Source organism: Lepidochelys olivacea (genome assembly GCF_965140295.1).
Source record: "Lepidochelys olivacea isolate rLepOli2 genome assembly, chromosome: 1".
In the NCBI taxonomy this organism is placed as follows: domain Eukaryota; kingdom Metazoa; phylum Chordata; order Testudines; family Cheloniidae; genus Lepidochelys; species Lepidochelys olivacea.
This window is the reverse complement of record NC_140411.1, coordinates 341,001,555-341,018,507: the sequence shown is the minus strand read 5'-3', so window position 1 is coordinate 341,018,507 and position 16,953 is coordinate 341,001,555. Positions and strand designations below refer to the sequence as shown.

General features: G+C 37.0%; 1 protein-coding gene across 18 annotated transcripts in view; it reads left to right on the top strand.

Annotated features, from left to right (window-relative positions):
* The window catches only part of CELF2 (CUGBP Elav-like family member 2), a 701,166-nt gene that overhangs the window by 636,829 nt on the left and 47,384 nt on the right, over positions 1–16,953 (top strand). For 10 of the 18 annotated variants that reach the window (XM_084628178.1, XM_084628174.1, XM_084628172.1 and 7 more), the window contains 4 exons: positions 1,054–1,083; positions 2,935–3,014; positions 7,263–7,421; positions 9,055–9,118. In XM_084628178.1, the coding sequence (XP_084484304.1) occupies positions 1,054–1,083; positions 2,935–3,014; positions 7,263–7,421; positions 9,055–9,118 (333 nt within the window). The remainder of the gene's footprint in view (positions 1–1,053; positions 1,084–2,934; positions 3,015–7,262; positions 7,422–9,054; positions 9,119–16,953) is intronic. The other 8 variants (XM_084628177.1, XM_084628168.1, XM_084628169.1 and 5 more) reach the window with 1 other exon arrangement.

The following is a 16,953-nucleotide window of genomic DNA, read 5'->3' as shown; positions in this document are numbered from 1 at the left end:
TCTTATCTTAACATGCATAGCTACAATGTTATTAATGGTTATAAAGCTGTCTGGTATGTATCTCAAATAACCACCTGTGGCCATGAATTCTACAGGTTGATTGTACGCTATGTGAAAGGAGTAATCCCTAACATTCACTCAACATCTACTACCTATTAATTTCGAGAGTAAAGAGGGGTGTGCAACAGCTGTGGGCCAGAACTGCCCTAAATAATGTATTTATCTGACCCCTCCTCCCCAACATGGCAGATTTGGATTTTGCAGAAGGAAAGCTTATATATATATAAGCACACACAGAGCATTGTTTTTAGCCTGAAACAACGGTTAGAAAGAGTTGTGAACTCATTCATCTCAACGTTGTGCTGATTCTAACGATGACACTTTAAAGGCCAGGTTTTCAAATAGTTTAGTAGTGCAGTTGCACACTTAATTTATGCCCACAATTGTTTGTGCAAATCAGGTAATCATATGCACGACTGGCAAGTGGTTGTCAGTTGGAAATTTGCTGTGTATTGTGGGTAGAATATTGACCTAGCTTTGTAATCCTGACCCCACAGACCATTATGAAAATGTAATTCAGCCTCCCTGTAATCTGCTCCACCTGTATGGCCACATAGCTTAATTGTCTGCTGCTTCACTTTTCTTTTGAGACCTGCTAATTGCAACATCTCTCAGTAAGTTACTTACAGCTGTACTGCTGGGTAGAAATTGTGATAAATGCATAAACTGTCTTATTGATTCTTGTTGACATTTTACATGCTTCTTTTGCATTCTTAACCTCCACTAAGTAATTGTCACTATGGTACAAGCTCCTGGATAATAAGAGCAAGGGAAGAAATGAAACAGTTCCTTGACCATTAAAAGTAAAATTATCAAAGGCTCTGTATGTTTTCCCCGTAATATATCTCTATTAGTTTGTCCTCTCCCCACATTGAAGTCACAAGATAAGAAATGAAAACGCTTAGTGTTATTTCCTATATTAATAATAAGAGTAATGTTTTTAAGAGAGATTACTTTGAGACTGATGGTAAATTTGGGCCTCTTTAATTTTAGTGCACAGCATCAATATGGAATCTAGCAGAGGTACTGTAGCTTATTTACCATTCTACTACACATTTTGTCTAGAATGCCTTATAGAAAGATGTTTGTGAAATTATTTTCTTTGACAAAAAAATTTTCTGGATAACAGTAGTAGCATCATAATGTGTCTAAATAATTAAAACATCATCAGCTGTTCTGTTATCTGAGAAATATATAAAGTAGCGCAACACTACTGTAAAATCTGCATAAAGAATTCTAACTTTAAAATTTATAATGCTAATCTATCAGTAAGATGCATAGTAGATTAGTTTCCCTTGTATCAAGGGATTTTATATTTTAAAAAAAAAAATTACCGCATGATGCAAAAATGCATTGACCTTATTTTCATGACTAGATGTAGTGCTTTTGGGTAATGATCAGGCATTGCTTTCTCTTACTGTTGTTTGATTAAAATGTTAATACAGTCTTGACTTGATAATCTTACCAGGTACATACGATCAAAAGAGAAAAGATGTTTTATGGCTCACAAATTGATTTACATAAACCAAGCAATCTGTTGCTTGCTGGATTGCAAAATGGTTTATTTTGCCCATTGGCCACAGGGGCAACAATATGGTATTTTTGGTGCCAGAACGTAGCTTTCATGCATTAGCTCTAAAATGACAATATGCTTCAGCCTCTCTGTGTTTAGATTTGCTTCATTTGGAAATCTTTTAAGTAGTAATAATAATAATGTTTTGAGGAAATTGAGTGGAACACTAAATTATTCTCTGAAACCTAAGTTCAAACTGTGCAAAGCTAAGGGAGCTGAAAATCAATGCACTGTTAAAGTCATTAGAGATCACAAGTGAAATAAGTCTGTGTTGCTTTAGCTAAGCTTTTAGTGTGCCATGGTATTATTACAAAATCAGCCTGAATCTGGGTTAATTTCACAGTCTTTTTCTTTAAGATGCCCAAGGGTGCATGAAGAAGAATAAAATGTAAATTTCAGAAGGCAGTGTTTTTATTAGTTAAAAGGGCATTGAGCCATGCAGTACTAAACTTGACCTACACCATGCCTAGTATTGGTATGAGCAGCAATAAAGGGGAGGCCGGCAGGGGGAAACAGCTCAGGCACTAAGCTATTCTTTTTTCTATGATTTAAAAGGGAAAAAGTGGTTTTCAATTATTCACACATACACAGCTCCAGTATAATTTGAAGGTGGTTATAGTTTTTGTAGATCAAAGAATTATGCTTGTACCCATAAGTATCAGGACTTCAAAAAAACAAAACTCATAAAGATTTTTATTTGAAAAATTCATTTTAAAAAAATATTTAAATTCCACCTGCATTACAGAATTTGGTCTGGCAGCATGACTGGGTCTTCTGGCATTTAGTTTTAAAGCATTTTATACATGTTTTCCTCACTCTTATTTGTGTTCACACCATCTTGATGAAATTTACCAGTGGCATTATGAGCTCTTTAAATTTGTACTTAATTGCCAGTGATGCTTGCAGTTTATTTTAAACCAACAATAAATAAAAAGAAATAGCAGGTAGCTGCTAATGTATGCTTTGGAAGGGATTAAAATATACAATCCAAACTTTACATTTTAGAGCATACAAACAAGCTTTGCTTATTTCAAACCCTGTGGCTCAACAACAACACAACAAAAACCTCCAAACCCTTTTCTCCCACCCCCACCAATCTATTTTTTTACTTTCATCTATGGTCAGATTAGCAAGTCAGCACTGTCAATAAATAAATTAGAGGAGTTGTTTACTTTTATGTACTACTGAGAACAGTGTCGTCTTGTGGCCGTTCTCGTAGACTGTGTTGGTTTAACAAGCGTCCAACCCTTTTGTCTTGTTGTTTTTTGTCTTTCCTGCTCCCTGTCCCCTTGTTCCCACAGGCTGTGCGTTTGTTACATTTTCTACAAGGGCAATGGCACAGAATGCAATCAAAGCCATGCACCAGTCTCAGACCATGGAGGTACAGTACTGTATCATCTGCCCTTTCTTTGTTTTCTTTGTGCAAATGATTGTGAATGGTAAAGCCATGGTCTCCTGGAGAAGATCAGACACGTGACAATCTCACAGATTTAAACTTTCACAAAACTCACTCTACCTCTTTGTGAAATTTATTTTTCTGAATGATCTTGAAACACAAGTAAGAAGATCTCTGTGTTGAACCCAAACATTGCTTTTCTAATGTGTCCAGTGGCATTCAGTGGAAAATAAACATAAATAAATAAAACATATCTGGGGACTAAATTATCTTTTATCTTAAACCAAAAAAACCCCAAAAATGCCTGACTTTATATGGATTTTAAAATATTGCAGTTTGTGCTACTCTGGGAAAAGGCTCGAAAGAGATTTTTAACCTGGCCATGCCAAGTTCCTAGTGCATGTGTTTGGGAATTTGGGGGGCGGGGGTTGCATATGGAAACTTTTTTTAAGTTAATATAATTTCTCCTACTTCATGTAGCCAGTAAAAATGCTAATTATGTAAGAGCACATTGAAGAGCTGGACTAGCTACCGAGCACTGTCACGGCAGGCTCTGTACAAACAGCAATCTTTTACTCCCTAAAAACTGCTTCCCTGGCATCGTGCTTTCTAATAATGAGCAACACAAAGCTTTAACTTTACTTACCTGGTGCGACTACAGTTTCAGGGTCAGATCCATTTATCGGCATATTTATCTCACTGCCACAGCTCATCTGGTGGTCTCAACTTTTTTAGTCTGTGATTTATGTCATGGTCTTTCAGAATTTTGCACAAAAGGTCTCACAAGAGTACTAAGCCTTTACTTATTCTGGATCTTCTAGTTTAATCATTTGAGAGTGCATGTTATACTGTATTATGTATACCGTATCTTTGTGTACTGATGATCTTCTCATAGGTGGTATTTTGATGTTATGTGCACTTGTTTCTTCTTTTCTTTTCTTTTTTTTTTTAATTATTATTCTTTTTAAATGAGGGCCTTTCAATTTTTCTCAAGTAATTTTTCTTTGCAATGCTCTAGTCTCCCAAAGCATGCTGGGTACTAAACAATCATTATTGCGTCATGTCGTTGAGCTGCTTTGTGTAATGAGCTAAGGGAAAGACAGAGAAAAAAAAAAGAGACAGTGCATGGAAATGTCAGCTGTTTTCTGTACTCTTCCAGTAATGATATTGGCATTGCAAAGCTATTGTCTTTCCAAACATCACATTTGACTTTGGTTAAGATTATTTTATAATCAATGTGTTTTCTTTTCAGTCCAATGCATTTTTATAGACCCTGAATATACAGTGTTAGATGAGAATCTGCCACAGAGAAAAATCAGAATTATTGAAATTATCTTCACTAGGAAGCTGTTCTTACCTAATATATTTTACTGTGCACTATGACACTATATATGGAATAAAAAGTGACATTTTAGTTCATTGGAATAATGATTCTTTTTATTTTTCTGCCATGCACTGCCCCATTAATTTGGGGCGCTATATTTTTGCTACTTTTTGGTTCCACATAAAACAGAAGTGTTGTTAATAATGCTGTGGTTTTTATGTGTATTTTCTATGTGTTCCCATGTATTTTTGGTCTAGGGTAATGAGTTTCACATGAATCACCCTCACGTCAGAGGATGTTGTAAAATGAAATAATCATTAAAGGTCAGATTCTCCCTTTCATATGCTGAGTAATTGTACCGTACTTCAAACACAGCCCCTTTGTGATATACTTCCTTATGTTGAATAGTACCTTATGCCACAGGTAATCCAATTGTTTGAAGTGAGCAAGTGTATCACAATTTAGCCCTATATAAATAACTACTCTCAGAGAAAAGTACTACTCAACAGCCTTAAAGATTGGAGTATCTGCACCCATAATTAGCATCATGATGTCAGCTGGGCTCAGGTCCGTAGCAGAACTGATGTGCTTACTCTTTTGTGGGAGGTGGAGCAGCCCTTCCAGCTCACCAATTCATGGCATGGTACCATGGTACCGTAGGAGTCTGCATGTTCTACCTTGCCAGCAGAAGGAAAGGTACACAAGCGGTGCTTCCCATTGAGAAGGGGAGATAAAAAGCAGCCATAAAATAATGAGGTAGGAGATACCCCATACCTGCTTGCATAATGGGGGGTACCTCTCCAAATGGAAAGAAGGTATTGCTCTGGTCAACATTCAAAAGCATTTTCTGCCTCTTGGTTATTAATGTCAATGCTATGATAGTAAAAAGTTGACTTTTGAGAGCTGCGATTAAAATCTGGACACTCTGAAATAATATTGCCCCTGGCACTTTGATTTCACGTTTTATGGAGGGGGAAAAAGACTTTTAAGATGGAAGATGTATTATGCAATCAAGTTGCAATTGAACCACTGAAGTTATTTTTTCTGATTTCATTATTTTCAGTTCTTTGGCACACATCATTGACTAAAACGTATTTTTCAAAGTGACGCAAAATGATGAGAATGTTCATGTTCAGAAGAGCAAGTGTCTCCTGGAAATAATGAATTTTCCTATTGCTCTTTGCATTTTACTCTCTATCCTGGTTTAAGCAACTCATTTTTAAAGCCATAATTGCTGCCCTCATTTTCGGCTTTTCTGCCTCATTTTTGTATTTTAAAAAAAAATCACTCAAATGGAGGGTTAGTAGGAGACACTAATTTGTTGACATGGAATAAATAGCAATGTTTTTCTCATATAGAGCCATTTTGCTACATGTAATTTCAATCTTCAGAATGTTTGCTCCTTTGAAAATGATGAAATAAGAGCAGAAAGTGAAAAAAAATTTACAGATTCCTAAATTGCAGAGATATTGTTTTTATACAATGTACTGGCATTTCAGGATTCATAAATATGATATCAGCTGTTGTATTGAGTATTGAGCTGCTGAGCTGAGTCCTGGAACAGCCATATACTATTTCTTCCTTTTGAAATTCATTTATATTCCCTTTGAAATAGACCTAAGAGTTTCACGTATGTACATGTAGCAAGCAGTAAACTATCACCACACTTAGCCTAATACCACCAATCTGAAATGGGATACAAGCTTGCTATTTCCTTTTTTATTAGCTAAACTGGAAAAATATTTCAATTTAAAAAAAAATAAGAGCTTGATTTTAATATTAGTATAAAATCACTGAGAAGAGGCAATTGTATACCAAGCTGAATCCTCCATAATCTTTATTCAATTGCTGAAGTGGTGTATCTCAGTTTTTACTCACTGAAAAATTGAAAGACATTTTTACAATGAAATATACAAGCAAGGTACTGGGGGTGGAATAATACATCTCAAGTGATCATTTTCTAAGATGATAATTCTAAAGGAATAGTATTGATGGGAGGTCTTCACACAAAAGATATTATTACCGTGGCTTATTTCATCATTTTGTCTGTTGATTCTGAATGTTCCTATCATTGTTCTATTGTGAGGTTCCTCGGCTACTCTTTGTAGAAATAGAGAATAGGAACTTTTCTGAAGAAGCTCACAGTGTAGTGAGAGTAGCCATGGGATCAGTTTGGTTAGATATAAACCCCCATTGCACACTGTAAACTGTGTCTAAAATCCTGCTGTATTTCTGGATCTGAGGCACCCAACATGGTTTTAGGATTGGGGGTGGAAGAGAAATCGGCATGACAGTGTGTAGGGGATAGAGGGGACTCAGACACTACAATGATGGGCAGCAGGATAAAACTCAAAGACAGATGGTTTCTACAAATCATGAAATGTTCTAATCCATTTGCCAAAAGTAGACTGGAATCATTATGATGCTACATTGTTCTGTAGATTTAAAACAAAAAAATCTCAAGGTTTATATCTGAAAGCAAACAGTTTCAAAATTAGATAAAAAGGGATCTGTTTTCATTCATGTGGCACTGTTTATGTCCGTCATTGTCTTTGGCTATTACTTGAAAATAGACAGAAAACAAAGAGACAAGTCCATCTTTAAAACACATGAACCGTGACGCTTAATTAAAGAGCATTGATAAATTCTGTTGTCTCTCCAGGGGCATTCAGATAGTTGAACATACACAAAGATCTGGAGGGAAAGGAGTTCAATGAAAAGAGAGAGGAAATTAATAATTTTTCAAGAGCCATGTTTAGAAATAGTTGAATAATAATTAATAAACATCATTTCAGAAATAATTTCAGGTTATTTCAAATGGATTTAAAGGTGGTAAGAACACGTGAAGGTAGAATCATGTAAATGTGTGTGATGTTAACATCTTTCTTTTCCAATCTGTCCCATCATAGGGCTGCTCTTCGCCTATAGTGGTGAAGTTTGCTGATACCCAAAAGGATAAGGAGCAGAGGCGTTTACAACAGCAGTTGGCACAACAGATGCAACAGCTCAACACTGCCACTTGGGGGAACCTCACAGGCCTTGGAGGACTCACACCACAGTACCTAGCTGTAAGTTCTTGTGAAATGTAGTGACCACCTGATTCACCTGAAGAAGTGGGTTTTTTTACCCATGAAAGCTTGTGTCCAAATAAATCTGTTAGTCTTTAAGATGCCACCGGACTCCTCATTGTTATAGTGACCACATATTTAGACTTAAACCGATATATTTATTTTAGCACACTGGAGTGAACCCTGGTAGAATGGAACTCCCTACGTTTTAACGTAGGCTCTTTGGGGCAGATAGTGACTTATTCCTGAAAGCACCCTGTAAATGTATGGCACTATATAAAACGTTTTGTAGTAATAACAGCTATTTAGAATGAAAGTTGCAAGTTATTTCAGTGCCTTGCAGTCCTCTGAAGATTAAAATTCTATTTCAGCTGGAAAATACATTTTTCACTCTGATGTTTCCACTGAACGTTAAATTCTGCTTTTTTAAAAAATGTGAATAAATTTTTTGGAAGCTTTCTCTTATCAAAGTAAAATCTTCACCTTTCAGAGATTAGGTAGACATCTGAAAACCTTCTTCAACTGTGTTTGAGAACAGTCTTTTGAATCCACAATGTTTCAATTTAATTCTACTCTGCATATCAGTTTCCCATGGAAATATTCCCTGTACTCATTCAAGTTAATCTTTTAATATATTTGAAAATGGCTATCACATTAACTAGTGAAAGTCTGTAAATTAAATGCTCTTTTATTGGTACTAAATGTGCAAGGTTCATATTACTTTATAGAAGATAGATTTCATGGGCGTTTGGGCATTTTTTAAATGACATTTTCTTTGACTCTTTGAAAGCTATGAGGGAAAAATGAGCTTGCTACCTTACATTGTTCAGCTGCCCTCTGCTGGGGGGAATCTGGAACAGCTTGAGTGTGTCATAAATCATAGACTGGTGGTAACAAAGATTCTCTTATTGTTCAAGTGGTCAGGGGTCTCTGCCTTTTGCCGCTGTAAAGTTGTGAATGGTCACAGTGTATGGCATATTGACAACTGGGAAGTTCCCACATGCTGAGAGATCTGTTTCTCTGTATCTGCAGATTGCATAAATCAATTGTGTGTGTACGTGGGATGGGGTGGTTATAAATCTGCATAGACATTCATTTAGCTGGCAGTCTTTAAAAAAAATACCCAGTATATCAAGGGTTAATAGTGAATCTTGACTGTTATATAGCTAAGTGCCAGCCTATGAACTAATGAATATCTGTGTACTTGATGTACCTTGTTCTAAGAAAGAAACCTGAATTTAAGGGGTTGGGTGAGAATGGACCATGATTGACAGAGATGAGTTATGGTAAGTACTAGACTGCAGAGGTTTATAATTAGTCACGCTATGTTGGTTTAAATAGATTTAACACCTGGTTGTTAAAAAGAGTAAATTGATTAATTGTTTTAAAGCAGCGATGTTATTGAGTTTCCCCAGTGTCTGTGTTTCTTAATAGAGATTAGACATTAATATGGATTTACAGCATCATCTCTGGGGATGTTCATTCCAACAATAGGCAGAAGTGAGAGACTATATAAAACTAAAGGAAACTTTATGTATTCCAACTTTAATTTGATGGATAATTTTGTTTTAATCTTGTTGCTTTTTTGTAACATCACTTAGATGACGATGATCGTCTTATTATTAATTTGCAGCTTCTACAGCAAGCAACTTCCTCCAGTAACTTGGGTGCCTTCAGCGGCATTCAGCAAATGGCTGGTGAGTTAAAAATCATTTCATTTTGGCCAATTATATTTTATTTTCTTAGGCTCTTAAATTCTGTTATCTGTAATGATCACCTGATGTTAGTCTTTGTATATAAAATGTGTTGTGTGTATGAGCAGGGGGCAACTCATGATTCGGATTCAGTCCTTCTTTTAGAAACTGAAATTCAGCTAACCGCTCCTCGGTTGTACAAACAGTTTGTCTTGCATTAGTCACCTGCCATTTGTCCAGAGTAACCAATTGTAAATTGCAGGAGAGCTCTTAGTTCCTGCAGCTATATCCTACCTAGTAAAAGTGGCAATAAAGCAACAGCAGGATTACATTTTAATTTCCAGTGAGATTTCTGTGGCCTGAAAATCAAATTAATGGCAGCCCTCAAACATTTTAATAATAGGTGACAAATAAAAATGTTCTGACCTTCTTAATGAAACCCAAGATTACAGGCCTACCATTGAATCAAGCTTGCAGTCTTCTTTTTATAATCATGGGAAATTAACTGGGTGCCTTTTTGACTTCAGAACCCTAGTTGACAAAATTACACAACAGAAGCTTTTATGAAAAAGCATAATCTTTGTTCTGAAGGAAAAAAGAGAGAGAGAAAGAAAAAAGAAAATCAAAGTGTAAGCATATTTGAAAGCCAGCTAGTTGGAGGATTTCTTGGTAATGAGCTGTGTGCCAGTAGTAAGTGATGTGTAGTGATTAGTAAAAGGTCTCTCCCACTGTGTGACCTGCCATGCTGATACCCTAACTTAACATGATGCTAGAGAAGGCAGCATGTGCAGTAAATCAGACCACAGATGCACATTATGCCTGCCGTGAGGAACTGTTAAAAAGCTTTTTTTTTCCTTGCTTGATTTAAAAAAAAAAAAAGGTATTCTAGTTTATTTTAATCATGAACTCAGTGAATCAATGAAATGTAGCATTGGACTTGCTTTACCATCACAAAACAACTGCTGAAATATTTGTGTGTCTTTAGGAACATTTTTTAATACTCTTTTTTTTTTAATCCAAGTCTTTAGCTTCTTCTGGCTTCCCTTTGACTGAATCCTGAAATACTTTTTAACAAGTATAGCTATACCGCATGATATAGCCATACTGCATAGGTATTCTCTGCTCAATCGTTACATTATGCCATTATTGCAGTGGCATCAGAGACTAATGTGAATCTGCTGTCTGACAATATAAATTGGCCTACAGATGACAATATCCCTGAATTATTTTCTCTTCCTCAGACCTGCTGGCAGTGCTTGCTGTTTCTATTATGTTACACTTACAATCTAGCATTTTTCTCATAAAAAAAAATCTTAATATGATAAACAGAGCAGAGTCATTCAGTAACATTTTCACAGTTGGCGTTTTTGGAGCTGGCTTTGAGCTCGAGGATTGTGTTTAATCTTTCATATTTGGTTAGCTCTACAGAATGAAAAAATTGAGAGACCCAAGGGGGGAAAAAATACTCAGGGAGATTTTTCTGTATAGCATACTCTACCGTACTTGTGTCCAAATAGGTTCCCATTGTCTGTTGTTCATGGTTATTGTAGGTTTAGTTTTACCTCTAATAACTGAATCATACCTGGACTGAAATTAGGGATTTACCTAGGGTGACAGCAAATGTGAAAAATCGAGACGGGGATGGGAGGTAATAGGAGCCTATATAAGAAAAAGACTGTCCCTATAAAATCAGGACATCTGGTCACCCTAGATTTTCCTCAGATTAATCCTAGGGTGTCTCTCAATCCAGTGTATGAATCAGTTATGCATAGTAGGCCATTTAATCCAAGGAAATTATCTTCTGAGGTCATAGTGGCATGTCATGTTTACTAGAACGATGTACTACTTCAGCCAAAGGCTAGATTTCTAATGGGTCCATATATTGGATAATAATTTAAGAACTGTATGTGCCTCCTGGAATGTTTTAACAAGGCAGTTTTCTTACTTGCATATTAACCGAATTTAATGCTTTTTTGAGTTTACCTTTTCGTCTCCAGAAATGCAGGGCTCTTAAATTTCAATGTCCAAGGTCAAATTCATGATGTTAAATTTCTCTCCATGCTACAACTCTATACAAAAGGGCAAAAGGCTTAGCACAATTGCATCATTAAGTTTGAAAGTTCAAAAGTCGTATATTTTCCCCAAGTTTCAGGTTTCTCCTGCAGCATTAGCCAATTTACATTGCACAGCCACTATATTTGATAGTATACTTTAATAATAAAGAGTAATTTATTAAGGTTTACAAGAGACAGAAGAATTGAAAATTCTAGGTGTGTGCAACATGGATGGGTTAATATTGCTGGAGCATTGATCTCACAATCTTAATGTAGCATAAGAGCTAGATTTGTTCCTTTTCTCAAAATGTATTTTTAATTACATCCTATCCATACATCTTACACAAATAAATATAATAATATTCATTTCCAGCTGATATGGAGCTTGTGTGTTAATGCTGGACTAGCTTTTCTTAAGGAGGAAGAAAATCTAGAAGCAATCAGCTAAGATCCCAAACAAGCTCCACAGTTAGACCTTGCAAGTTCTTTGAGTGAAAAAATGTTCATTTTGAATCAGATCTCTTGCCCCCCTCCTTGTGTTGATTTTAGTGGGAAGAGTAAGATACTACTCAACATGAGCAATGATGGCCAACTCTAATCTTAAATTTACTGTACACGTATGTAGCACCTAAAAGTATTTCTGTTAGCTCAGTCCTGCACCTTTAAAGTCAATGACTGTGTTTTCTGTGGCTTCAGTGGATCTAAAGCCCATTGAAATCAATGGACGTCTTTCCATTAATTTAAGTAGACTTTAAATCGGGCACCTAATTCTCCAAAGCATTTAAGTGTGTGTCTAAAGCCCATTAAAGTAGGAAAACACTTAATATGACGAGCGTCATCAATATCCCTTTTGCTGTTTTAATAGCATTGCAGTCTTGATTACAGGAGCTATCATTGTCTTGCCAAACTCTGCTTTATTGTTCTAACATAACACATGCACATACTTATGTCACTACTCTCAATTATACTGTAGTCTTTTTTCCACTGACTACTGTAATGCTTAACAATTTAAAGGCACTGCTTTTACTTTTATGCATAATATTAGGCTGCAGTGTATGGATTGTACTTGCTCATTGTTTGTGGGGAATGTCCATAATGCGGGTGAAGTAGATCACGTGATTTGATTGTCTAATAAAAAAATAGAAGCTACAGTTAATGACTGTTCAAGCCAGAGAGTTCCCCTCTTCAAATGTATACAAGTTACATTGACAACCTGATGCAAAGCTCAGTGAAATCACTTGGATCTTTCCATTGACTTCAGTAGGTTTGGATCAGATCTTAAAAATCTGATTTACATTAGGTGAGCTAAGTTAACTTACTAGTTTTAAAAGTACATTGAAGATATGACGTAATATTTTACATTATGTGACAGAATGCCAGGAGTTTATGCCAGAAGAGATGTCAAAAAATATTTTTATTTTTCCCCATGAAGGTTTTCCATTATCAATACAATTAATTTCAAATATTTTGTTATAAATGTAAATAGATATATGCATATAGATATTAGGTATGTATACTTGTGCATATGCATAGATACACACACACACAGGGTTATATTGATTCAGTTGGATAGTGTGAAAGCAAAAAAATAGGTTGAAATAGAAGAAAGTGATCCATACTTTTGCATTTATCTTCTTTGGATTTCAGATTGATAAACGCTGTCCAGCTGGGCCTTTTTCTATTTTCTAACATATGTTCCTAATCCTTTTGAAATTCTCTCATGGTTCGGTTTAAGATTTGGGCTGAGCTTCTGACTGGTCCTGATTTTGATTCAGTTAGGTTCACCCTTTCCCTTTGACCTGAGCTAGGTTTCCTCTGACTCCGTGGGAGCAGACAGGTGAGAGAAATTCCACAAATTTCTGCTTACTGAGTGTTCCCTTAATCACTCCATTGGCTCGGAGGATCTTGAGGGAAGGTGTAGAAGTCAGGACCTTCTGCACAGAGGCGCTGTGCTTTCTCATTGGCTCTCACGTCCTTTCCCTCAGCTCACTCCTACGCAGCACTTTTCCAATTGAAGCATACTAGCCAGGTTTCTCCTCCTGGGCCTTGCCCATAGGTCCTCTTTAAAGGGGTGTCCTGTTCAAAGTGAGAAACTCCGTCGACTCCAGGAATAATGCCGTACCATGGCTGCTTCTTACATAGGCACAACTGAAAATGTTGGGCAAAGGGACTCAAAGCAATGAGGTCAAACAACTGCGCTTCCCCCAAAGGTGCCATTTAATCAAAGCCAATCAGTCCACATTTTCTAGGTTTCACGATGAAGCGTTAGTTGACTTTTTGGAGAGCACACCATTGAAGGGAAAGGGTTTGTTCTCTAGTTAGTGTACACGCAAACTCCTGCAAACAGGAGTGGCACAAGCACATTGAGGAGTCCACCAGCCCTCCATAGCCTGGGAGATTTGAGAATACAAAATGGACTCTTTGAGTTAGGTTCAGTCAGAAGGAAGGGACTGCAAGTCTGGCTGAGCCTTACGCCAACTGCGGAAGGCCTGGAAGAGGCTCCTTATTCCCTCTCCCATATTGGGCACTCACATAAAGACCAAGCAGAATGTAGCAGGAAAGCTTTGACTCAGCACAGCACTAAAGCATGTGCTTAATGTCATTCTTATTCAGGAAAACACGTAAGCACACACTTAACTTTAAAGCACATGTTGAAATCCCATTGAGGTCAATGGAAAGTTACTGAATTCAATGGGACTTAAGGATGTGCTTCAGTGCTGTCCTAAATAGGGATGAATTTAATATATGCTTAAATTTAAGCATGTGCTTAAGTGCTTTGCTGAATCAGGGTCTCAGTGGTTAGAAAAAAGTAAAGTACTAAATATTAAATAAACAGCTGTTCTAAAGATGGATTCAAAATATATGTGATTTGGTGGGAGCTAGAAATCTGAATTTTCTATTCTATCCATCTTGACTGGTGCTTGTAATTTCAAGAGCACTATTCTGGACCTCTCCCTATCCCAAGTAAAGTCCTTGGAAATCTGATTCAACTTTTTAAAATAAAAATCTGGAGTGTCTGATAACATCAGTGTGAACAAGTAACTTACTTTTTTGATCAGAGATGATCAACTGTACTTGCTTTGATCATTAGTCCATGTTTCTTAAATTTCAGTCAGGATTTAATGTAAAGGGAATAAACCCTATGTTTGGGGAAACTAACTAGGCAAAAGGAAAAAGGTAAATAAATAATTGGGCCAATATTACTGATTGTGGGGTGCCTCTGTGTTGGGGTGACGAAGGTGATACACTGTAAAGGACCTGGTCAGAAAGTGCTCAGGAACCATCCTCTGAAAATCAGGCCTCTTTAAGATGACCAAGGCTGGGCTCTAAACCAATGAATATTTTCCCAGAAAGGAAGGATTTAAGCAGGAATTTCTTCAAGGTGAAGATGCAAGTGATCCTCAATTATTTTAATACTTACTAAATGTTTTGCATGTAAAACTGAAATAAGCATAAAAAGCTTTTAAAAATGGCTCATGATTCTGCTACGTCCTATACGAACAAGCCCCTGATCCTTACCACTTGCATTTATCACAAGGAGAAAAACTATGGTGACTAAAGCAAGGCAGATTGCCTTATGGAATGAATGTTTGCATTGGAGGTGGCACAAGACGTTATAAAATGTAAATCTTGTGCTCTCAAATTTACCCGTGTTTTCACAGAACTGCATCTGTGACTGTGCAGCACTAAAAAAATTTCCTGCGAATGTGCTAATAGGCCTTATGAGAATGTTCTATCACCATCCATCTGTCACTTTTTAACAGGCCTGATTGGCAAGCACTTGTAACAACTGACATCTGTTCTTGCTTATTGATATGTAGATTTATGGTAATTGCCATGAACAATAAGATACGAAATTACCTAAGGTGAACATTAAATTAAATTTTCATGCCCCTATCCTTATAAATAATTTTTTAAAAAAAATCTTAAGTTTCAAGCAGGCATATTGTGCATCTGTTTTGTACATAATTTAATTGTGTTTTTTTTTAATTTGCCAAGTAACAAAATGAAAGTTGTGTTCCTTGTAGTTCTGACTATTTGCCAGGCTGATGGCACGTTGGTAAATACACATTATTAAAAATGGAATCAAATTGTAATGTGGTTCTAGCACTTTATAAATCATTTTGCTTTAATTCCCAACATTTTCTCCATCATGAAGATGAAGAGTTCTTTCTTACCGAGGAGTTCTCTCCCTGCAAGTGGAAGTTCACTCTTTTTTTTTTTTTTAACATGCCTATGAGGCTGTTCTTCAGTGTTAAGCAGTTTGCATTTCTTCAGCAAGAGGTACAGTTGCTGAGCATGCAGCAGTTTCAAATAAAAAGAATCAAATCACTTTCTCTATAAGTTTGTTCCGGTGTTTGAGGCTGTTTTTAAAAACCTGTGTGATGTGAAAAGTATGGACTGCAGGAAAGGAGACCATGTGAAAGGATAGTATGTGCCAGGCAGCAGACTAATCCCCAAAACTATACATTGGTTAGAGGTTAATTGAGCCGGAATCTATTTCTACTGTGTGACCAAATCGGCTGTTGGATCTGCGCATCAACAGTACTTGGTTCCATCTTCTGAGTTTGTTCTAGCAAGCTGTGATGTTGACACATTTCACATAAAGGAAAAAAGCCAATAAACAGGGAGCAGCAGTGATGATAAAATATCTGGAGGAAGTGAAATATAGTAATGATGAGGATAGATTATTTGTGTATTTTAGCCGACAGCCTTTGGGATGGGAGTGAGGAGATACGTCTGTAGATTTCATCAGTTCTACAGCACCCTGGGCACTGGGTGTGTTCTCAGCCTGTTATTAACATTTACACTCTTGAGTTCCACACGGTTCGATTCTTTGGTTTTTTCTCTAATGCATGATGACAACAACAAATGGATCTTTTCTGGAGGCCCCATAGCTGACACCACATAACATCTGAAGAGCTGGTTTGTGGCCAGTGTGTTGTAGTCACTTTTCCAGTGACACATGCAGGGTGGGGAGAGGACTTCTTTGATATATGTTTCTTGCTTCTTAATATTCTTTTGGGTTTGAAGAATCTTCTGCTAGTGGAGGAGATCACCCTTTGCTTCCACAGGAAGCTAGTCTATCTGCTTCTTTGTGCTATAAAAAGGTTTTGTGAGATGGAGAGATATGGGCATTCATTTTGCCTCCACCTGGGTGCTAGACTGGCTCCCCAGGCTCAGGCGAGCTGTTACTTTTGGTGCTGCTGATTAGCCTTGTTTCTAATTCTTTGTGTTTTGTTTTCCTCAAGCACAGCATGTCTCTCAGCAATCATAGCCTTGCACCCATGTAGCTCTTCATTGGCCACAAAATAGAAAGCAATTGTGAATTGTTTACAATTCTTTTTGCTTACAAAACGAATTTCAGAGAAATCTGCGTGCATGTTGCGGAAATTGGTGGGATTCCACCAGTCGGAAGCTATCTCCTAAAATACTTTTCAGCATTGCTGTATGCATCTTTGTTCACCGCTATTTGGCAGTCTAAATTGTGAACTGTTTAAAAGTACCACGAGGAAGCATCACCACACACAAAATATAATTCAAATGCAATCTCCTTCTGATCACCAGCCAGTCCAGTGGAGAGAGAGGCAACCAAGACATGCTGCTTTATTGCGTATTTCTACCAGCCAGACCACAGAATGCCATTAACTGTGGCCTCCGTGAAGATTTGCATTGTTTACTGAAGTCTTGGGGTTGAGCTGTGTAGACTTCTAGTGGACCTGAAACTTTATGATGGGCACACTGGGGCCAAAGAGCAATCCAGAATGAAACCTGAGCCCACAT